This window comes from Mycteria americana, chromosome 4 (assembly GCF_035582795.1).
Source record: "Mycteria americana isolate JAX WOST 10 ecotype Jacksonville Zoo and Gardens chromosome 4, USCA_MyAme_1.0, whole genome shotgun sequence".
NCBI classification, from domain to species: Eukaryota; Metazoa; Chordata; class Aves; order Ciconiiformes; family Ciconiidae; genus Mycteria; species Mycteria americana.
The window spans coordinates 2,360,843-2,383,230 of record NC_134368.1 but is presented as its reverse complement, the minus strand read 5'-3'; the positions used below and the strand labels follow the sequence as shown (position 1 = coordinate 2,383,230).

The window sequence follows — 22,388 nt, the reverse complement described above, 5'->3', positions numbered from 1 at the left end:
GACTTGGGACCCCCAGCTCTGAGCACTGGGGTTATTTTTTGCAGAGAATCAGATCTCCAAAGAGGATTTCTGCCCAAGAGGGGATGGGACAAGCCCACATGGATGCAGGGGGAGGAGATGGGGGATTTTTAGCAGCAGCAGGTCCATCCAGGTTTCATAGACCACATTAAACACCACCAGGCATCAAACCCCAGAAAAACAACTCCGTTGCCAGTGTAGTGAGCAGCAGAGGGGGGTTGGCTAATAAGGAGTTTCCCAGGCATAGAGGGAAGATGAAACCAAGCAGCAGACTAGCTAGAGAGAAAGGTTTTTTTGAGCTTGACAGGATTAAGTTAACACAGAGTTAATGAAATGGCTCAGAGATGGATGATCAGGACTCCAGGAGGGCATATGTGGTGCCTTGTTGGATGAAGACAGTGCTTAACCCAGGCCCTCTCCTCCCACCCTCCCAAAAGTTTATCCACTTTTAAAGATACAGCAGAAGACCCAGACCAGACACGAAACTTTTAATGACTCAGGTAGATTCAGGTAGACAAGATTTGAAATACAGGGCTGAGACAGAAGACGACTGCAGGAAGGTTGCTGTCGCTGAGAGCAGAGAGACACCGGGCATTTCAAGGATGCGCAGGGGATGCCGCTGCGCTTCAAAGCAGCTCTCCCGCATCACCACACACTGCAGACTGGCTGCTTTCTAGAAGGACAAGTCTATGAGTGCCCGTGCCTCCTGGAACCTGATGAAAAAGCGAGGATAAAACCCCACAAATAATTAAAAGAACAACCCAGGAGGGGCTGAAGCCCCAGAGCCAGGGTTCGACCCAGAACCTGCAAACAGGAGCACGGCATGAATTCAGGGCCGTGTCTCAGGTGTGCTCTAATCGGTGCCGTGCTTGTGCACAGGTTTATGTAAGCTGGTGACCCCAGCCAGGCACCCAAAATTCCCATCTCCTCCACGGCCAGCTCCCCCTCCTGGTGATTTACTGCCTTTGTGCAAAAACCACAGGGACAGGCTCTGCTCCGCATCTTAACGCACAAAATTCACAGCGAGACGATCCCAGAACTGCAGGAGATCCTGGACAAGCCACTGGTGAGACGGGGGACGGAGAGTCAGGGCTCTGGGGTGACAGCCACCACCTCCGGCCCTGGGAATGGCTCTTTGACCCTTTGGTGACTCGCTCAGGTGCTGAGCACACAGCTCCTGCGGGGCAACAGGGACAGACACGGGGACACGCAGCTCTAACCCTACTGTTGGCTTCTTTGAGACCTTCTGGGGTGGGTTTCTGACCTGGCCTTGCGCGGCTCGGTACCTCCTTGGCTCGCACACACTCCTGCGCAGGAGAGCTTTAAGCCTCCATGCCCGTTCCCTTGGAAAAGCCACCTCTGCTCCCCCGTCCCCAGCAGCTGAGAAATCCCCGCTCCTGCCGGTGGGTACCCAGGGGGGCTCAACGGCTACAGCGCAGCAAAGCAGTAACTTCCCCCCCATCCCCATCAGGGCACTGGGAGTATTGATAAGGCACCCAGAGGTCTTCTCTTGAAAGCTGCACAGCACCCAGAACTTTCCAAAGGTCCCGGTCCTGACCAAACAAGGTCACCAAACACACTGGAGGCACCCGAGACGCAGCTCGGCGGACAGAAGCAGAAAGCAAAGCATGAAGGTGAGGCTGGAGGTGAGAGTAACTCAGATGTCGTAGAAATCCACGTGGGCGCCGGAGCAGAAGGTGTCCTCCTCCAGGAGCGTGACCAGCTTCTGGGCCGACGCGGTGCAGTCTATCAGCTGGCCACTCTCCTGCAGGCTTTGGAAATACTGGCGCATCGCAGGGTCTCCGGTCTTAGTCCGGGCCAAGAGCTGCATGTCCGTGTCCAGAGGACCTAGGGAAAGAGCAACAAAAAAGAAATCACATAAGGAGAAAGCAAAAGCTGGGGCTCATTTTCCCCTCTGTACCTGGTTTGGCTGCAAGAATCTTTTATCCACAAAGCCAGGAGACAATTAATAGCAATTAATGAGCTCCCCTCCTCACCCGGGGCGTAGTTGAGCACACGGACATCGGGCTCCTCAAGCGCCAGCACCTGGAACATCATGTCCCGGGAAGCCTTCCCGCTGCAGTACAGCGCCCAGTTCTTGAAGGGCTTCACGGCACAGAGCGAGGAGATGTTCACCACCGTCCTGCTCGAGCCGGGCCGCTTCCCGAAGGCTTGCAGGGCGGTGGAGGTGAGGCAGAGCGCCGAGGTGACATTGAAGGCGAAGTAGCTGTTGATCTCGTCTGGGTCGGTGAGATCGAGGAAGGATTTAGAGACATCTCCCAGGGAGCCTAGGAATGAAGGACAAATGAGGCTGGAGTGGTTAAAGATGCGTTCAACAACACAGCGGATCCCTTTTGCTCCCACGTTTCCACGTGCAACACCCTATTACAGACAAAAGCGAGCAGCTTTGCTGGCCCAGCCTCTAGCAGGGTCTCACAGCAGAGCGAGGAGCTCAGCACAGCCCGGCTCTGCTCATCGCTTTTGGGTCACGTGCTGAACCAACAGCGGTGACATGGGACACGGACCCGTCCTGCCGATCCTCTGCCAACACAAACAGCTCCCAGCCTCCAGCCTGAAGTACAACGTCCCCACGGGCCACCAGGCACTCTCCTGCACGTCCCTCTTTCGAGACCAAGTCAGTAAAAGAGCAAACTCCTGTAGCGCCTATTACCTACTGAAGACGTGGTCTTATTTATAGCGGTCATGGGTGAAAAAAGGCACTAAAGCCAACAGGCATTAAGGATTGCAAGCAAAGCACCCCCACGGCAGGGCTAGAAGCTTTTTGGAAGGTTTGTGCTCGGGGAGCTGAGCAGAGGGTGGCCAACTGGTCCTGGGCCATGAGTAACGGGTAAAACCTTGCCAGCAGCAAAGCCCGGTGGCCCCGGGAGCGAACCCTCCCTGCTCTGCTCCCCCAATTCTTTACTTTAAGGAAACCATAAGATCCAGACAGGGTGAAATCCCTGCTGCTCCTTGGGTTATTTACTCGGTTCGGTTCGTTCCTGGCACCCAAAGCACGGATCAAGCCTCGGCTCAGCCGCCGCGGGACCAAGGGAGGGCCGGCGGGGGCCGAGCCCCGCTGCCCCGGCGGGGCGGAGGGCAGGGGGTCCGGGGGGGGGGGGGGGCGCGTTGTTACCGGCGTTGTTGACGAGGAGCAGGCGGCCGGGCGGGGCGGCGGGCAGCACCTCCCGCAGGGCAGCGGCCGCCCGTCGCAGCCCCTGCTCGCAGCCCAGGTCGGCGGCCAGGCACTCCACCCTCAGCCCGCTGCCGCCGGCCCGCACCTCGGCCGCCAGCTCGGCCAGCGGGGCGGCCGAGCGCGCCAGCAGCACCAGCAGCGAGCCCTCGCCGAGCCGCGGAGCCAGCAGCCGCGCCAGGCTGCGGCCGAAGCCGCGGGAGGCGCCGGTCAGAACGCAGGCGGCCGGGCCCCACCGCCCCGGCCCCGGCCCCGGCTCCGGCTCCATCCCGGCCCCGAGCGGAGGAACCGGGGGGGGGCGTGGCAGCGCTCCTCACCACGTGACCCGCCCCATTCATCCCCGCCCCCTCCCCGCCGCTTTGTGAATGGCCGCTCCCAACGCGCCGCCAGTTCCGATTGGGCATCGCCCCCCTGACGCATGATGTGTGGGCGTGGCCAGGGCGGCGCGCCCTCCTCCGGCCACTGGGCGGGGGCGGGGCGTGCGGGCCGGGGAGCGGCGGGGCCGGCCCGGGCGGAGCGCGGCTGCGCTGGCGTTTTTCTCCAATATCTTGGTTTGGTTTTTTTCCCCCCCAATACTTTTTTGAATACCTTTTTTCCCGGTCCATTTGTTCCAGCGCGGATGTCAGTCCCCCCCTCTTGCACCTCCCCAGCCTTGGCCCTTCGCTGCCTGCCACCGCTGCGCCTCCCCTCTGGGGCCGCGGGCTGCCAAAGCCTCTTCCCCCCTTTTCCCTTTGCCTCTTTTCCCTTTGCCTCCCCTCTTTTTGTTTTGCCTCCCCACTGGTTGTTTATTAGGTAGGGCAAGCCCTGTCTGATCCCCAAGAGCTGCCTAACCCCCTTTTTAAAAACTAAATACCTTCGTGCATGAAGAGGCAGACAAGTTGCAAAGAGGGGTTTTGCAAGGGGTACCTGGTTTGCGTGGAATTAGCTGGCAGCCGGGCTTGGTTTCCCAGCTGTTAAATCCTGAGGACAGATGGTCCCCACAGGTACCGAAGCGGAGTTTCACTCTACGAAGCAGTCACAGACTGGGCTGAAACCCTCCGGCGTTCTAATAAAGCATTAAAAATTCATGGTATGGCAAAAACCCAAGAGCGGTATTTGTTTTGCTAAAGGAAATCTTACACATTCGGTAAAATTAAGATCATCAGCAAAAAAATAAGACAGCAAACGTGTATCTTTTTCACAAGTAGCTTCTTGATGGCAGAACTTGCTTTAGTGACTGCCAGTTCCCCCCCTCCCATTTTGGCAGCTCCGATCTGCACCCACCACGCGTCTTGCCCCGGTTTCCAGCCCGACATTGCGCCCTGTCCCGCGTAGCTGTGCTCGAAGCAAAACTGGGCCGGCTGGAAACGACCATCGTTTTGCTGGACTTTCCTTCCAGCAGGCCGTATCTTCCATCTGACCTGTTACCAGGCTGCACCAAAGGGTGTAGATGTAGGAGCGAGGGTCTGGGAAGCAGGTTTTTTTTTTAGCTGATAGAAGTTGCTTGTGCTAATATTCACTAAAAATAAAAAATCAGAGGGAGGGAACTGGTGACCAAAGCAGTCCAGAGCTGGAACTGGAGGGCAGAGCTGCAGAGAAATTAGAAATCCCTAAGATACCTCCTGATGTCTCATTCTCTCCTTTGTGCTCCTTGGTAGACAAACAGCCTTGTGCCAAGGACGCACCTTGCACTGTGCAAATTTAGGCAAATTGAGGATGATGTGATGTATCTTTTTGGCTCCTTGTCATTGCAGCCTCAGCAAAATGATTTCCCATGCTCACGGTGCTGCTTTCGCACGGCTGACCTGTGACACCACGACACCTCCTGATGTGCTCGAGCCCTGACAGCTACAGCCTCCTGTAGAACAAGAACAAAAACTCATTACTTTTTCTCTCACCGCCTGCTCCTCGGGGAAGTCTCGCTGCTGTGTTTGCTCTTCTGGCTCAGACACATCATCTACCGAGGCCAGACCATGTGCTGGTGTCTGCCTTGACCTTGGGCGGGTGGACTTGTTATCTGTGACTTCTTCCTCTGCTTCATCAGTGCCAATAACGTCACTTCTGGCTGCACCTCGAATGCTGTGTTCAGTGTTGGGCCCCTCACTACAGGAGAGACATTGAGGGGCTGGAGCGTGTCCAGAGAAGGGCAACAGAGCTGGGGAAGGGTCTGGAGCACAAGGCTGATGGGGAGCGGCTGAGGGACCTGGGGTTGTTCAGCCTGGAGAAGAGGAGGCTGAGGGGAGACCTCATCGCTCTCTACAACTGCCTGAAAGGAGGGGGTAGAGAGGTGGGGTCGGTCTCTTCTCCCAGGTAACAAGTGATGGGACAAGAGGAAATGGCCTCAAGTTGCATCAGGAGAGGTTTAGACTGGATATTAGGAAAAATTTCTTCACTGAAAGGGTTGTCAAGCATTGGAACAGGCTGCCCAGGGAAGTGGTGGAGTCACCATCCCTGGAGGAGTTCAAAAAACATGTAGACGTGGCACTTCAGGACATGGTTTAGTGGGCATGGAGGTGTTGGGGTGATGGTTGGACTGATGATCTTAGAGGTCTTTTCCAACCTTAATGATTCTAGGATTCTATGATTCTTTAGCTGCGGCACCCACATATTTTCCTTGCTTTGCAGCAAAATCCCATCCCTGTTACTGATGGGGAACTCGTATCTTGGTGTAAATCTAATAATTTTGTTCCAGAGGCTGAACACAAACTACAAGAGTAAATATTTATTCATGCCGGGACAATGAGGTGTCCCAGCCAAACTGGGGCACCCAAAACGTGGTTTTACACGGGGTTCTTATACCCTTCAAGCATTCAGGTACAACACGATCCCACTAATCACTAACACCCCCCTCACCAATTATTAATCATAGTAAAACTTTGCAAAGCACCTCTTATTTCTGCAGCATTCTTGCTGCTTGTCTATTGATCCAGATGTCCCTGGAGTCAGTCGTGCTGGAGTTACTGATCTATGATGCCAGATGACGCCGGGAGGGCTTCAGGGAGTTTTCGGAGGGGCTGGGATGCTGGCGTTACCTTGGCTGTCTCGGGCTGTCCTTTATCCTTCATGCACAGCTCTAAGCTTCCCGGAAGCAAAGTCCTTCTTTCCAGGGCTGGGCTGTCCATTAGTTTTAGGTAAGCATGAACAATACCGAAGTCTCCCGTAAAATTCCACTACCTCATTACATTACAGGGTATAATGTGAACGAATATATATTAACAAAGTTGATACACTTTTGTACTATAAAGACTGGTTGAGATAATAGTTAGGGAAGGGAATTTTCATAGCCCATGAGAGCTATGGCATATCCTTATCAGATCAGCTCTCTTTCTATTCCCTGGATTGCTTTTTAAGTCAGTCAATTTGAGGATTTGTTGAATGTCGCTTTATGCCGCGAAGGGCATCTCCTGACCTCAGGTGGGCGGCTTGTGGGGTGACGTGCTGCGTGCTGAGAACGAGAGAAGAAGAAAATACGAATAAGAAGAAAACATGCAGATTCTGACCTGTCAGCTAATCGGATTTAGGACCAAATTTGCTAAGACTGTATCCAAGACGTATTCCTCTGCCACCTGATGGACACAGTGCATAGTGGAGACCCTCTGTAAGCGGCTTGGTGCGGGTGAGCGTGATGTTAGGAGCTCTGCTTGCGTAGTTATAGAGGTTAAACTTAATTCCCCGGTGTTTCTGTGTTCTTACACCAGATGCTCTCTGGCTCCCGTGACAGCAGCTTGCTTCTCGATTTTAAGTCAACACAATCACGCTGATGGTGACTATTCCACTTTTCTTGGAGAATATGAAAGCATCGCTCAGCAGCTGCAGAGCCTGCTGCAGTCTCACGTTTCATGTGCTCAAGGACGGGAAGGTACCAGCACTCTTCTTATCCTCCAGCCACCCTGGAAGTGCAGGTGCCAGAGCACCTCTGGGAGAAAAGGAGATGCTTTGCGAGGAGGGTAGGGAGCGGCCGGAGATCGGGACTAAGGGCCAAATCCAGTAAAGGATGTAGGTACTGCCCTGGCATCTCTTTTTCTTTTTCTTTTTCTTTTTCTTTTTCTTTTTCTTTTTCTTTTTCTTTTTCTTTTTCTTTTTCTTTTTCTCTTTCTTATTTTTCTTTTTCTTTTTCTTTTTCTTTTTCTCTTTCTCTTTCTTTTTCTTTTTCTTTTTCTTTTTCTTTTTCTTTTTCTTTTTCTTTTTCTTTTTCTTTTTCTTTTTCTTTTTCTTTTTCTTTTTCTTTTTCTTTTTCTTTTTCTTTTTCTTTTTCTTTTTCTTTTTCTTTTTCTTTTTCTTTTTCTTTTTCTTTTTCTTTTTCTTTTTCTTTTTCTTTTTCTTCTTCTGATTTTTTCCTGGCTGCCTTTTTATATTTGTGGTTTTTTGCAACTTGCTAGTTCCTCTCCTCATCCACCATCCAAAACCAGCTGTAGGACCGCAGGGATAGTTCACAAAAAGAAAGTTTCCCCATGGAAGAAGGATTCCAGAAACGGCAGCTGCAAAAATAAAATTAATATTGGAAAGGGCCATGGAGCAGAATAAAATTTTAGTGCAATCGCTAGGAACCAGTGCATTTTGGTTGGACCGCTCTGGAGCTCTCTCAAGAGAATATGTTTTAAAACATAAATGGTTGCTCTTGGCTGAGGATTTGAATAGCACATCGAGAAATACAATATGAAAGCATCTAATGCATGGACTAGGGAGGAGTGGGAAGGGCTGTACATTGTAGAAAGCTTATCACTGGGTTTTCAGAAGTGATGTAAGTTGGGCTGGGAAGGTGACAGAGCTGGGAAAGCCCTTGAAGATGACCTCTTGTAGAGGTGGGACTGAACTACAGGGACAGCTTCCCTAGGTAGCGAAAGACTTTGTCTGAGCAGGGACGGGTCAACGTGGGGGAAGCCGCCTGTGACTGGTGGAGCTGGTCCAGGGGGGATTTTTCCCCTGAGCAATATGAGCATCATCTCATCCCTAGGTGAGCATGTGGGTCTTGGAGGATGAGCAGGTTGTCACAGACCCTCCTGGGGCAGCGGGACCTGCTCAGCCAGGGTCTCAGCCCGCATACCAGGACCCACGCTCTGGCAGCAGGAGGGTTTGAACTCTTTCCAGGACATTGGGTGGGAAGATGAACAGAGATGCACCAGAACCAGCGACAGCAATGGTCATTCTCTTAAAAGATGGAAGATGCTCCACTTCCCTCCCACCCTGTGCACAGCGGGGATGCTCGACCCTCAGCACCATCCTTAGAGAAGTCCCCTTAGAGAATTGCTCCTGCTGCACAGCTCTATTGCTGATGTGGACAGACCCCGCAGCACTCTCCTGTGCCGGGACAACACGCTGTAGGCACCTCTTCGCCCTTCACGAAGCAGGAGGCAGATGAAGCTGGATCCAGAAGAGCGAGCATCACGAAATCACGCACACCACCAAACCCCCGGCTCTTCATCCATCAGCATTAGGGCTTCCCTTGCAGCTCAGGCTGTAGTTGAGAGAAGCAGCACTAGGTGTCAGCGGCATTTAAAATCTGGAGGGAGCTGCGGGCAACCCCTGAGCCCAGGGACCCCCGGGAGGACAGCGAGGGGGCTGGGGGCTTCGCTCCTGGGCAGCACAGTGCAGGGAGAGGGAGAGTCACTGGTACGAGCCAGCATAGAAGTGCCAGGGGAGTAAATTTCTCTTGGCGGTGCTGATTTTAAATATCTACTGGCGTATGATCAGAATTGCCCAAATTATCCCTCGTTTGAGATTGTACCTATTGGATTTATCTGGAGAAGCCACCCAAGCCGCTTCGTCGTTGTGGCACGGATCCCGTTGGCACTGGGTTATTGTGCGTGTGTGTTTGCAGTGCTCTCAGCAGCTTCTGACGGTAAAACAGAGCTCCCACAAATCCAGGGGAAGGCCGGAGGGCTTCCAGGGGGGAAAACCTACCCTGCGCTCTGCAGAGGCGGTGGGAATGCCGTGGAGCTGGTGCTCCCGAGCAGCAGCTGCCGTAACACTACCAGGGCTCACGCATGTCGGAGAGGAAGTGCTAAATTCCTTCTGCAAAGGACTGTTAACAATAGCTTTCAGGAAGAGCCCTGGGTATTTCTGCCCGGCGTTACCACCCAAGAAGGGCAGGGCTCGAAGTCATACAAGGTGGCCCTGGCTGTAGTCATCATTGCCATGACTACCCCTGGGCTGCTGGAAGGGAGGACTGTGGTTTCACTCCTGAGCTCTGCTTGTTGTTTTTAGTAGCCCAAAGGCCACCCCAACTGTGGGATCTCATCATGTTTGGCAGCTAATTGTGTGACCTCCCAAGGACAAGATGCCTCGGATGCCAGCAGATCGCTCGCCCCATGCAGCGGGGCTTCTATCTGGCTGGGTTTCATGGCAGCGAGGATAATGAGGATGGGCTGAGCAGCACAGCAGGAACCTCGCTCCCGCAGCTATCCATGATGAGAAGGGGAGCGTGCAGAGAGGAGATCTCCCCTTGTTACGGGCTAGGAGGTAGGGTCTCCCTCCTACTCACAAGCGATGATCCCTTCTGCTGCTGTCGTGGGCGAGCCACGCAGCCCCAAGCTGCGGCAGAGAGCTGAACTCAACGCTCGCAACAGTGCTAACCACTTCCTGACGTACGTGGAAGAGAAATACATCACGCACCACTCAAGCCTAAGGCTGAATGTGTTTGTCCTTCTGCTTCTGAACAAAGACAGGGAGACCAGCCCTTTCCTTCACTGCAATGCTCCCTGCCCGCACGGGCTTCCCAGGTTCAGCTGAACAGTCCAGAGCTAAGGAGCAGCTCTGAACCTCAGGCGGGGATCCACCTCTTTGGTCTTCAAATCCTGTCTAGATGAAGCTATCTCATGCCATGCTAGTGGGTTTTGGCAGGGCTTTAGAAATCGCAGTACAGCTTGCCAAAAGATCTTCACCCCGGCATTGCCACCAGAGATCCCCATCCCTGTATTTAATTAAACCGGAAACTCAGATTTGAAAAATCCTCCACAAAGGTTGAAAGCCAGAACTCCGTGGCTGAAGTCCATCTCACCACTATTTCAGTCTATTCATTTAGAGCTATTAATTTGAGCTCTAAATTGACTAATGTCTGAGCTATTAATTTCCTGTATTCAGAAAAAAAGGTATAACAAAATGCAAGAGAAAACAAAAGTCATGATTAGAAGCATCAAGGTACCAAGCAGGGGTTTGGGGAAGAGCATGGTAATATCAGCGAGGCTTAAACATTTATTTCAGTCTTGGCCAGAAATGTAAAGCAGAACAGGATTTTAAGCATAGTGGCTAGAAAATGGGGATTTATCCTCTGTAAATACGTTGTGGAAGACTGGATTATCTTGTGGTTACTGATACGTGCAGATGAACGCACCCGGGGGCAATAAACCACGCAGAGCCAGGTCTGGGCGAGGGCACCTGCCCGAGGCAGGACCGCGCTGAGAGCGGCACGACCACGGTGCAATCACCGTACCGAGTCTCTGGCAAGCCAGGCTGGCTGCTGCTGCTGCTGTGGGTGGCATCAAAGTGTGTGGGATGGTGGCAATCAGTGCAGAGGGAGCCGTGGCCCTTCTCAGAAGCGGCAGCTGCTGACAGCGCTTCTCCCACCCTCCAAACAACCAGGAGCAGCCAGCCCGGCTCCCCGTGGCTCCTCGCTTCTTCTGCCTCTCCATCCCAGCTGCAGCCCTTTCCCCTTCTCCCCGCGAAAGGGCAGCCAAGCCCCGAGCTCTCCCCGCTGGAAAGGGCAAGATTGCATTGCACGAGTGCACGGGGGGTGCTTTCAGTTGGCACCGCATGGCAAAAATGCGGAAGGCGGCTGAAGGAGGGGGGATAAATGAAATGCAGGCACCTCTCCGGGCAGCAGAGATTTATTTATTCCCCTGGGGTTGAAGCGGAGGGTGCTAAAGGTCAGCCTTTAAGAAGGAAACCGGGCTGCTGCACACCCAGAGCAAACAGGACCGGCTGATTTGTGTGCTTAGTCAGCACCCGTGGTGTTCTTGTTGCTTTAGAAATACCGTGCGCCTTTCCTTGTCCGCTTCAAGAGATTGGGTAGGAGAAAGCAAACGCCGAGGACGCCCAGCCCGGCTGAGAGCGGGGTTCTGGCCAAAGGGGTTTGGTGAAAGCAGAAGGGAGAGGTGGGGAGCAGGCGGAGGCTGGGGATGCAGGAGGAGAGTGTGGAGGCAACTACAGGGGCTCCAGGACTCCAGTCCACACCCCAGAAGAAGGGACCTGCCCAAAGAGGTTGTTTGAGATTATCTGAGTGTCTAACGACGTGGGGGATGAGTCCGCAGGTCCCTGCAGGAGGCCGGTCTTCCAGATCACCAGCATCCGGCCTTGTTTGTTCCTTTCTTTCTCCTTTTAATTCCTGGATCTGTTTGCTAGCCCCTTCATTTCGCTGTGAAATGTTTTCCTGAATGACACTGGCCGGACCAAAGAGAAGAGCGGCTTGGCATCGTGCCCGCCTGTCGTTATTGGAATATAGGTGCGGTCCGGGAGCCGGAGATGTTGAAAACAGTTCAGCAAAGTAACAGCATGAAATGAATAAACCCAAATAAGCCCAATAAGAGAGAGATTGTTAAGATTAAAAAAAAAAAGAAATAAATTCTGATGGCGGTATCACTCTAGTGAAATGGCAGAATTACAACCGGTCCTGAATTTGGGAAGATCCCAGGTGACACAGTAAGTTGTAGACAGCGATGATGACTTTTCATTTCAGCGGTGACGGAGCGACCGAGCAGTTGCGGATGGCGACAGGCTGTTGAAGCAGCAGCCGCAGGTAACCTGCGCGCGAGGCTGTGTAAAGGCTGCTCCAGGTTTCTGACCCGTTACGTTGATTTTTTTAGGAAGTTTTGGAACACCGGGGAAGTTCTGGAGGACTGGAAAACACTAACGAGAGGGCAGTAATGAAAAGGGAGAGTTTTTAAAGCTCCATCATGCTGTTGTCAGTCCCATAAAAACCAATTATATGGAACTTCATTAGTAGGAAATGAAGGGAACATAAAAGAGTTAACGTCAGCCAGCATGGTTTTAAGGGAAATAGAATCTGTCAGGCAAACTCGATATCATTTTTCAATGAGATTATGAGCTGGTAACAGACATCTTTGATGCATTTGTGTTGGTACTGCATGATGATTTGATTAATAAATTAGAACAATACAAATTCAGCATGCTTATGTCAGTGACTGGTAAGAATAAATAAACTTCTTGTGGACAGGCTTTTGAATGGTACAAAGTTTGTGTGGCAATAAATAATAAGGGCAAGTCCCAGACTGCTCGGTAAGCCAGACACAAGCAATGAATATTCATGTGAAGGTGACCAAATGCCATGTGTCCAGGGACAAAGAATGTAGCTTTTCTTACAGAATGGAAAATTTTATCCCGAACGGCAGTGACCTGAAAAGAATTGAAGGTGACGGTGGGTAATCAGCTGGACATCAGCCTTGGGGTGACCCTGTGGCCAACGGGACTGGCTAATGGTGCCCATGATGGTACCAACACAATGTTGAAGAGGAGCAGATGGATTATATTCTCTTTGTGCTTGTTACTGGAGCCACTGCTCTGCCCACTTCTGGCACCCACAGACTAAGAAAAACCTTGAAATATTGTCGTTTTCGCAAAAAAAAAAAAAGCATAAATGAGTAAATTACTGGAAAAGGTGCCTAAGAATGAAAGGCTCCAAGAAATCAATCTGTTCAGCTGATCAAGGAAGAGGTCAGTTGATCCTGGACCTCAGGACCATACATGAACACCAAAAACTTGATCACAGCAGACTTTTGACTCTACCATGCAAGGGTCAAAAGAGATCTGCAGTTGGAATTTGAAGTTGGAGGCCGGGTGGGATTTTCTATGGCATCAAAAACAGCACTGAGTTTTCCTCTTAAAAATATGCTCAGATTTCACCATAGCTTTAGAAGCCAATTGACGCATGGAAAATCTATGGTTGGTGCTCCTTAGAAGGTCCTCCTACGAGATAACAACATCCCTCTCCCTCCCCATTTGACGTGAGTATTTATGAATCTATGGAAATGGTTTTGGTGCTTTTCTCCCCATGAGAAAAATGTGATGTTTTGGTGGAAATTAAAAAAAAAAACCAAACTATTTTTTTTCCATCCAAACCCAAACATTTCTTCTTAGACAGACTGTTACAGTGCCTCATAGCATCTTCCCATGTTGCTCTGTGGAGGTTAATGCTCTGCTTTTCTCCAGGACGTGGTCTTGCTGGCTGACTGACACCATGCTCCAGGCACGGGGCTCCTCTTCTTGCTGAAGCACTACATCGCGGCGCTGAAAACAGCGGTCCTCATTCTTTCTGCTGGTGCAGGAGAGTGAGACTGAAGTAAAACTAAAGTAAACATCAGAATTTGATGACTACTTGATTTCTAAGGTCCCATCTCCGTGCTCAACCCCCTTGTACTGTAATCTAATCTGTAAGCAGCGTCCTCATACCAGAGAAAACCAGATCCTGTTTCTGAGATCCGTATTTGTGATAACACCATCGCCTAACCGAGCATTCAGGATTGAACTGGTGTTGGTGTCATTTGTAACAGTTCTCATCCTGTAATTAAAACCGTTAAGGATTGTTGCCAGCCCCTCGCTCTTCGACTGCTGGTGTTTAATCCGGTTTCTAAAGCTCAGTGAAGACAACGCGATAGTTACCACTGACTTCAGGAGTATTGGCTCCGTCCCAACAGCACAAGCCCCTACTAATTTGAATGAAAACAGTAATCTTCTTAGCTGCTAACAGCGGTAGATGGTGGTATCTACGGATTTTACACCAGAGCTGTGTTCGTATCACGCACCGAGCAGCACATTATATATTTCCCGTAGCCACAGGTAGCTCATCTTGACGGTCTGAAGCCCAAAGCAGTTTGAATCACAGATGGCCTGCTCCTTGCAGCAGCCGTCACGGTCTTTTGCCACAGGGGATTGCCCCTGTAAGCTGCGGTGCTGGAAGCACCAGTCTTCTGCCACGGATGCCCCGGCTCGCCTGCGGCACCGGCCTCTGCAGAGCAGCCGGCGGAGGCAGGCACAAAATGCACAGCGCTTCCCCCCGATACAGCTCCTGACCCAGCCCGGGGGAAGGCAGCGCCAGGCTGCTGGGCTCAGAAATCGCCCTGCTATTTTTATCCGCTTTCCTTCCACCGCTGACGTGTCTCTCTGCTTCTTGGTCCTCGGAAAGCTTCTACCAGATCTCCATGGTGACTGCTGTCAGAGGACAGATTTCCTCGCTGGTGTTAACACATCCAAAGTGACATCCATCTGGTCTCGCACGACACCGTGTTTGGCAACCGTAGCCATGATGTCCAAGAGCTGGTGAACTTCACGTGAACTAACAAAGTTTTTGCCAGGCTCTCCTTGCCCCTCCTGCATTGTTCCAGTCATGGCGCATCGTGTTTTGGGAAGTTCTTTTATCGCCTTCTCGTTTAATTAAGTGATGATACGGGGATATTCAGACCAGCAGCTTTCAACCTTAGCAAGCAGCGGTGAGGGAAGCCAGAGGCGTGCTCATACAATTAGCGTAGTTTATTTATATCTCAGAAGATGAAACGACAAAAGCAAATGCAGAAGCCCTCGGTGGTATGCATAGCCTGCTCTCGGTCCTGCTCTTCATCCCCACCGTGTCTCTGGCAGAGCGTGGGATCTCCGTGCAAGGACGGCTCCACCGCACCTGATAACGCGTGGCCGGGACACCAGACCCTTCCAGCGTCGTTTTAATAACACAAAATAACAATAATAAGCAGCTGCTTCCAAAGGAGGGAGCCGCACCCAGAGCTGCGGTGTTAAACCTCGAGGAGACCTTGACATCCCAGGATGTCGGATGGGGGCTGGTGGTGTTTTTCAGAGGAAGCTCTGCCGTGTCCTTGGGCGAAGACGTCTCTTGGGTTGCGCAGCTCGGGGGGGGACGCGCTGCAGCTCAGCAGCTGGTGGGACATTTTAGGATCAAGCTGAAAGGTGGTTCGGTGTCAGCAGAGAGCTTTCTTTGGGACCACAGTCGATGGCACTTTTTCAGGGTGGGGGTGACATTGTTTATGGGGCTGAGGGACGGGATGGGGCAGAAGGAGAGGAGATTCATCCCTCGTGGGCAGGGGGATGCCTCTGCTCAGGGCAGGGACACAGGTTTGTTCCTGCTGGGACCTCCCTTCATGGCAGGTGACAACAGTGTCACTGCCATGGGGCTGTGTACCCTCAGAGGGGAGGACATGGGGTCACTGCCATGGGGCAGTGTCCCCTCATGGGGGATATCGCTGCCATGGGGCTGTGTTCCTTCAAGAGGATGGCATGGGGTCCCTGCCATGGGGCTGTGTCTCCTCGGGGAGGAGGACACGGGGTCCCTGCCAGGGGGCTGTCCCCCCTCATGGAGGGTGTCACTACCATGGTGGCTGTGTCCCCCCCTCATGGTGGGTGTCATGGCCATGGGGCTGTGTCCCCTCAGAGGGGATGTTGCTGCCATGGTGGCTGTCTCTCCTCACGGGGGAGGACATGGGGTCCCTGCCATGGGGCTGTCCCCTCACAGTGGGTGTCACTGCCATGGGGCTGTGTCCCTTCAAGGGGATGGCATGGGGTTCCTGCCACGGGACTGTCCCCCCTCATAGCAGGTGTCACTACCATGGTGGCTGTGTCCCCTCACGGTGGGTGTCATAGCCATGGGGCTGTGCCTCCTCCTGGGGCAGGACACGGGGTCCCTGCCATGGGGCTGTGTCCCCTCATGGTGGGTGTCATGGCCATGGTGGCTGTCTCTCCTCAGGGGGGAGGACACGGGGTCCCTGCCATGGGGCTGCACCCCTCCGGGAGATGTCGACGCCATGGGGCTGTGTCCCCTCGGGAGGAGGCCGGCAGCCGCTGCCGTGGCGGACACCTCCCCTCCGGCGGCACGGGCCAGGGGACACGGCCTCGAGGGGCCGCTCCCGCCGCCGGGCCCTCCCCGCCCCTCGGCTGCCGGGGCCGGGCGTGTCGCAGCGCTGGCGCAGGCCGCGGCGGTGCCCCCCGCCCGCACTACATTTCCCGGCGTGCCGGGCGCGGCGGGGCCGGGCCGGGCCGCGCGGAGCGGAGCGGGCGGCCCCGGCGCTGGTGCTGCCCGGGGCGGGGAGGGCCGGGCCGGGCAGGGTGTAGGGTAGGGCAGGTGGGTCGGCCGGCGGAGCCCCATGGAGCGGGGGAAGATGGCGGAGCTGGAGAGCCTGGAGACGGCGGCGGAGCACGAGCGGATCCTGCGGGAGATCGAGAGCACCGACACGGCCTGCATCGGCCCCACGCTCAGGTGCGGCCGGGGCGGGGCGGCGGGACCCGGGGCGGCCAGCCTGGGCGGAGGGGGGGGCTTCGCCTTGCCACCCCCGTCCCCAGAAACGCTGAAGAAATGAGGACATTTTAATTATTATTTAATAATCGTCTCCGCGAAGCGCCCGCAGCCCCTTCGCTTCCCCCTGCCCGGCTCCCCACGGGCCGGGCTGCCCGGGCGGTGGGAGCGCCGTGAGGGGCGAGCCTCGGCCTGCGCCCGGCCCGCGGCTCCGCGCCCTGGGCCTGGCCGGGGTGGCGGCGGGGCTTCTGCTGCCTGGCTGCGGTGCCGGCTCCTGCGGCGGGCTCTGCCCCTCCGCCGTGGGCTCCTGCTCGGGGCCTGCAGCCCCTCCGGGAGCTCTCGGGCTGCCCGCAGCCCGCCGTCGCCCTCCCCGCCGGGGTGCTGGTAAAGAGGGGAAAGGAGGGCATTTTCCTGCCCTTAGCCCGGAACCCGTCCAAGTTATTCTTGTAAACCATCGCCTGCCCTTTTTGTTGATTTGTGTCCGTTTGGCAAAAAGCGTGGCTAATTGTGAAGCCGTGGGTAGGGGTGTAGTTACCATCCTGACGATATGATATGAGTTAATGCCTCTGTTTGCTTAATGGATCCTTTGTTCTCCTATTAAGCATCTTCTCCCAGTGGTTCTTGCAGTATCCTTCAGCTGGGAGAACCCGTTGCCTCATCTGCCGAGCTCTCCTCCTGCCCGAGGAGCGCAGATGGATATAGCTGTGTGCCCAGGAGCGCTGCCCCTTCACTTTTCCTTCTCCTTCTGCTCCTTCCCGTGAGTCTGGGTCTGGCCTTTCAGCCTTTTAGGGATTTCTTTGTGGTGCTGGTTAGGACTTTGCAGCGGTGGCTTCTGCTGCGTCGTTAATCTGAAAGGTGCGGTATCTGGCTATTTAGCCTGTGTCTCATGAGAAATCGCCTGTTTTTTTTTTAAAATATGGTATTTCAGATAAATTATGCATGTCTAAGACTTGTTCTTGCTAGCCAGACCACGTACTGTTAGCATCTCTGTCCTGGTAGAAGCCACGTAATGGATTTGGCAAACTGAGACACCTCATCCCTCCTTCCCCCTCTTTAAAGTAAAACAGAAGTTCCCCAAAGAACTTTGTATCAAACCCAAAATGCATTACTCGCAGCGCTGAGCACAAGTGTGCGTGTTATCCTCTAGAAGGTTGATGGTACAAATGGGTAGAGGATATTTATAGCTCATTGTAACCAAATTGATCACGCCGAGAGGTGGGAAAAGATAGAGGTGCGTTACCAGAAATACTCGGCTTCAAATTCTAAATAGTTGCATTATCGCAAACTGAAATTTGGCGCTAAGCTTTGCTGCTTTTGGTGGCGAGGGGAACCCGGTGCCCTTTCGCAGGGCAGTGCAGTGGGTTTCACCTTCCTCTTTCAGCTGCTCTGCATCAGCCCAGGAGCTGCTGAACTGGAAATCACCGTGCCAGCTGGGAGTCTGTGGGTAGAAACAGGACTGGAGCCTCCCGTCCCACCCCCTCCGCTACAGCCCTTCATTTCTTTTCGGTATTTAAGTTTTACAGACTCGTGGTTTTAAATGATTCGCATGGCTGTTTTTAAAGATAAATGGGTGTAAGCTGTTTGACTTGCAGTGATAGTGCAGTGCGGGCACAAAATTAAAATGGGAAAGCTTTTCATTTGTAGAGCAACAGAGCACTGGATTTGTCGTGCTATAGGGTTGCACATTTGTTTAGTTTTTGACTTTTTGCAGTTTTCTTTCTGAAGTTCTCCTGTGAAACCTTTAAAGGTAAACCGAATGGTAGGAGATGCTGAGACATAGATTTATTAACAAAACTGAAAAAACTGGTTTGAATGTCTGGGAACTGCCAGAATGAAGAGTGTGGGTGGTTTTTTTTTTTTTCCATTTCATAGAACTAAGTGCAGTTGATCTTGTTTCTTAGTATTAGGGTTAGATGAGGAGTTGGGCTTAATGTCTGTCTTTGCATAGCCACAGAAGAAACACTAATCAGTGTCTGGGGCAGAGAAAGGTTTGTGCTTTGCTAGCGTTAACTGTTGGGAGTACAGCGGTACTTAATCAGGAGTATTACTAATGATATAAGCACAAGCAATACCTGCTCCGAAGATTTTTAGAGTTGAAACTAGACCAGCTGAGGGTAAACATGATGTGCTGGTGAGTCCGGAAAAGAGGATGATGGAAACTTTTTAAAAAAAGGTGACTCACTTCTTGTAGGCATCATGGAAGAAATCTGTCTTCAGGAGCCAGGCTGGCTTCCCTTCTAGGAACAGCAGTCCCAAAGCGCAGTTCAGAAATAAGCTGGACTGCCGGGCTCCTGCTGCCAATCGGGGCTTGTTTGCAGAATCGCGCTTTTATCAGTTTCTGACTCGGCAGAGTGAGAGGTTCCGACCGCAGCCGCTCTGTGTTGTCCTGGCGTAGTGCTCAAGGCTGAATTGCTATTATCAGAGGGTGATGGAGGGGTTAAGAAGTTAAATTTAAGGTCCAACTAATTCATCTGTCTGGGTGGGTTTGTGTCCCACCCATCAGGGAGAGCGTTTTCTGTTAGAAAAATAGCAAGTGTAGTAATTCTTGCCCTGGGGCAGGGGAAGGACGAGATGCCTTCTTGAAGTCCCTTCCAGCCCTATTTTTCTGCTCTGTTCTCGCTGTGATTCTGGGAGTCGGTGGCATGGGCCGGGACTCCATTGTGCTGGGCACTGTGCAGATGTGGGACGAAGCCTGCCCCTCCTCAAGGAGAGGAATTTCATTCTAAATATAAAAAAAGGGAGACGAGGGCGTGCAAGGAAGCGTTGGCAACAGCCTTGATCTTGTGATGAGCTGTGCCAGTCTCATGTCTTGCTACGCCGGTGGCTCTGATGCCTTCGAGGGCTCTTCTCTTTTTTTTTTTTTTTTTTTTTTTTTTAATACCTGACAGTGAATGTCGTTGTGTTTGAAGGAGGACACTGAGCAAGTTCAGTGAGTCTTTGTGGGGATCCCCTTGAGTCTGTGATGCTCCTGGAATCAAAATAATCCACTTCAGGATGTCTTTCCTGCTATTCAACCTCTACTAATTATATCCATTGCTCCTAATTCCACTTCCTTCTGCTGTTCTAATTCCTCTTTTTTTTTTTTCCTCGTGTTACGCTTCTTGATTTTTGCAGGCTATTTTTGGATCCCCTCTCTGTATCTAGTCTTCTAAGAATCACTTAATTCTGTGGGATCAGATAACCTTCTATGGGAAAAGAAACTCTTTCTTCCTTAAAACCACCTCTTGACTAAGCTGTGACACCCGAGTGCTCTAATTTTATTACACTCCGTTGACTGATCCAGTTTGTTGCTCTTCGCTGAGCTTTCTGTCTACTTCAGCTTTATTTTTTAAGCGATGGGAAGCTAGCGATGGACCGTAATATTCTAGCTGCAGTCACTGTAAGTGAGGATGCTCACCTCTCTGCCGGGATGCCTCTGTAGTTTCTAATCAAACTTACTCGGTGAGAAAAGGGTAGTCCCTCGCTCTGCAAGCTCATACAGTGTTTGCCGGGTGCTTGTCCTGAAATACCTCGCTGTTACTTTTGATATGGAGAGATTACTTTATTGCACAGCTGAGGCTGTCTTGCTTTCTTCTGTGATTCGCTTAGTCTCCCTTGATTTTAACTTCTCCCTGGCCCTGTGCTTTATGCTGGACTCCTGGGTTATAAATGATTGACTCAAACTGGTACAGAATAAAAGCAGGAGAAACCGTGAGATTATCTTGTATGACACCCCATAAATGTGGGCTGTATAATTTCACCCACTTTTCCCTGTGCTCAGCCTGTCGTCTAAGGATGAGCCTGTGTGATTATCTGAATTGCCAATCATTTAAAAGAAGTTCTTGGTTTCAGCCTGTGGATGTTTTCCTGTCCTTTCCCTTGCTACTCTGCAGTGTCCTTTCACACCTGGTGTCTTCTCACGGTTAAAATACAGGCTTGTATTTTCCAGTGACGACTTCTTTTCGGTTTTACAGCTTGAGCTCTGCAAGTCTAGCACTCTTGAAAACCCTTTTCCTGCTCTCAAGCTGCATTTGCAGCTTTTTGAAATAGGCGAAGGATTTTTAAACAGCATTTGATAAATTAAAAAAAGCCCCATCCAGCCACATAGATGTAGTTACAGTATTCTTGCTGTCTCCTCACCACTTTAGATGCAGATGAAATTACCTCGATACTGTAGTAGTCTCCTGCTTGTGCACTGAGAGATCGGAGCAGCTCTCTTTTCCTCACCACTGTAACGGGAGTCGTTACTTCATGCAGAGTTATTTTCTTGGGAGCACAGTTGTTCATAGCTGTGGATCGTGCTCCTCGTTGCCACGTCTGTACCTTCGCGCTTGGTTCTCCTGCAGTGCGAGTTGCTGGGAAGGATCAACATTTCCAAACGATTGTTTTCTACGGCTGCCTGATTTCATGGGTGGTTACTCTGCCAGCTTTTGTGTTATCTGCAAATTATATCATCAGTCTTTTTTTTTTTTTTTTCTTTTTCTTTTTAGGTGTATATTTGCTTTCTAGATTGTTCCTTAGTGGTTGAGATTTTTATCAGTTATGTTGGGACTAGTACTTACCTGTGCCCCTTTAGAAAACTGAGAAATGTTGTATCTCAGACAGCAATTAGTCATCCAGTCTGTGCTTTTGTGTAAAACTATATTTTTAATAGGAGTTTCGTATCTGTCTGCTAATTGTGTATGTTTGGAGAGATTACAATGTTGTTTAACCCAAGAATGAAATTAAGCACACTTGATAGGGTAGCGTTTCTACTAAGCGGCTCTTGACTGAGATTAAAGTAGGACTGTAATTAAGCTCTGTTCCCTAAATCCTTTATCAACTCTTCCGTGACCGTGTCTGGGATTAGTGTTGCTCTGGCTGACCTGGCACTACCTGGCCGACCCGTTTACCATGCTGGCAGTGTTTCATGTTCATCCCCTGTGCCCAGGTTCATCTTAAACAGTGGAGCCAGAGGTCCTCAACTGCCTTTTTTTTTTTTCTTTAGGTTTCTGGGTCTTCTGGCTTGAATGCTTGACAAATAATGTTCTCATTCGCGACTAATGGATATAACTAACCTCATCTCCCATGGGCACGTCACCGTAGGTCCTTCTTGGTACCCTCAGGCTCTGGCTGGCTGTATGGGGGTAGTGTTGAGACACCTGAGCTGGATGTGTGGGAGCCAGAAGCGCTCTTGCTGCAGCCCATCTTGCTGACATTGTTTGGTGCTACCTCAGGTCCAGGCTGGAGCAATGTGACAGTGCAAATAGCAGCAGCTTGTCTGCGATCCTGACTCCTGAGCTGGTACTGATGGCCTGGAAGAAGGATGTTCTCCAGTTTATTTTCTTTTATAGCTTCAGGTGGAGCTGAGCTGGAACTAGTACAGCCATGTTCCCGTGTTATTCAGGTTTCTGGTGCTGAACTTGGAAAACTAGGGCTTTGCTCTTAGACATAAGCTTATGGATGGGGTCCAGCAAGTGCTCGGGCTCTTGCTTAGCCCCTCTGAGCTCCCCAGTGTATCCTTAGCTGAAAGTTGCGGCATTAGTACAAGCCCGGTGGTAAACCTGGTTGGAAAATGGATCTGGATGGAAAAATAACCCAGCTAAAACATCTTTTGCTTTTATACAGCTCTGCTTCAACATGTTTGGCTGTGCGATAGCACAAATACTGTTTCCAGCCCAGGAAAGAGGTTGTGTGGGGATGGGAGTGAGGGATTTGGTGATGGCAAAAGTCAAGATTGAGTCTTGCTAGATTTATAAAAGCTCAGTGAGTTAGTCCAAGCAGACAGTAACCTGCTGTGTCGTTCCTAGTCCATAGTCACGGGCACTGACGTGGGTTTGGTCAAGCTGCCTGCGGTTAGGTGCACGTTGCTTTTCGTGCTTGGGGCTATGGGGTGTAGTTGTTTGGGCCAGTATTGGCTTAAGCAGTTTCCCCATCTTTCACTTGCTCCTCCCTAGCATTGGTGTGGCACAGCATTCATGAGGGTGCTGAAACACA

The 22,388-nt window shown here is 51.8% G+C and overlaps 2 protein-coding genes across 5 annotated transcripts in view; one reads left to right on the top strand and one right to left on the bottom strand.

Moving 5' to 3' along the window:
* Nucleotides 1–491: 491 nt before the first annotated feature.
* On the bottom strand, nt 492–3,509 carry SPR (sepiapterin reductase). The gene is made up of 3 exons (XM_075499436.1): nt 3,152–3,509; nt 2,016–2,306; nt 492–1,866 (listed from the first exon to the last, which is right to left on the bottom strand). Exons 1-3 carry the CDS (start codon nt 3,474–3,476, stop codon nt 1,676–1,678), a joined length of 807 nt encoding a protein of 268 aa, XP_075355551.1. The 5' UTR covers nt 3,477–3,509; the 3' UTR covers nt 492–1,675.
* A 12,590-nt stretch (nt 3,510–16,099) lies between these two features.
* EXOC6B (exocyst complex component 6B) overlaps nt 16,100–22,388 on the top strand; it is a 318,042-nt gene continuing 311,753 nt past the window's right edge. For 2 of the 4 annotated variants that reach the window (XM_075499433.1, XM_075499431.1), the window contains exon 1: nt 16,100–16,397. In XM_075499433.1, coding sequence (XP_075355548.1) covers nt 16,285–16,397 — 113 coding nt within the window. In that variant the 5' untranslated portion in view covers nt 16,100–16,284. The remainder of the gene's footprint in view (nt 16,398–22,388) is intronic. The other 2 variants (XM_075499435.1, XM_075499432.1) reach the window with 2 other exon arrangements.

Bases quoted from the DNA above. Each gene is read 5' to 3' on its own strand.
- SPR (XM_075499436.1), bottom strand. From the start codon at position 3,476: ATGGAGCCGGAGCCGGGGCCGGGGCCGGGGCGGTGGGGCCCGGCCGCC. The intron at 2,307-3,151 runs GTAACAACGCGC...CTTCATTCCTAG, and splicing joins GCTCCTCGTCAACAACGCCG to GCTCCCTGGGAGATGTCTCT. The intron at 1,867-2,015 runs GTGAGGAGGGGA...CTCTTTCCCTAG, and splicing joins TGTGCTCAACTACGCCCCGG to GTCCTCTGGACACGGACATG.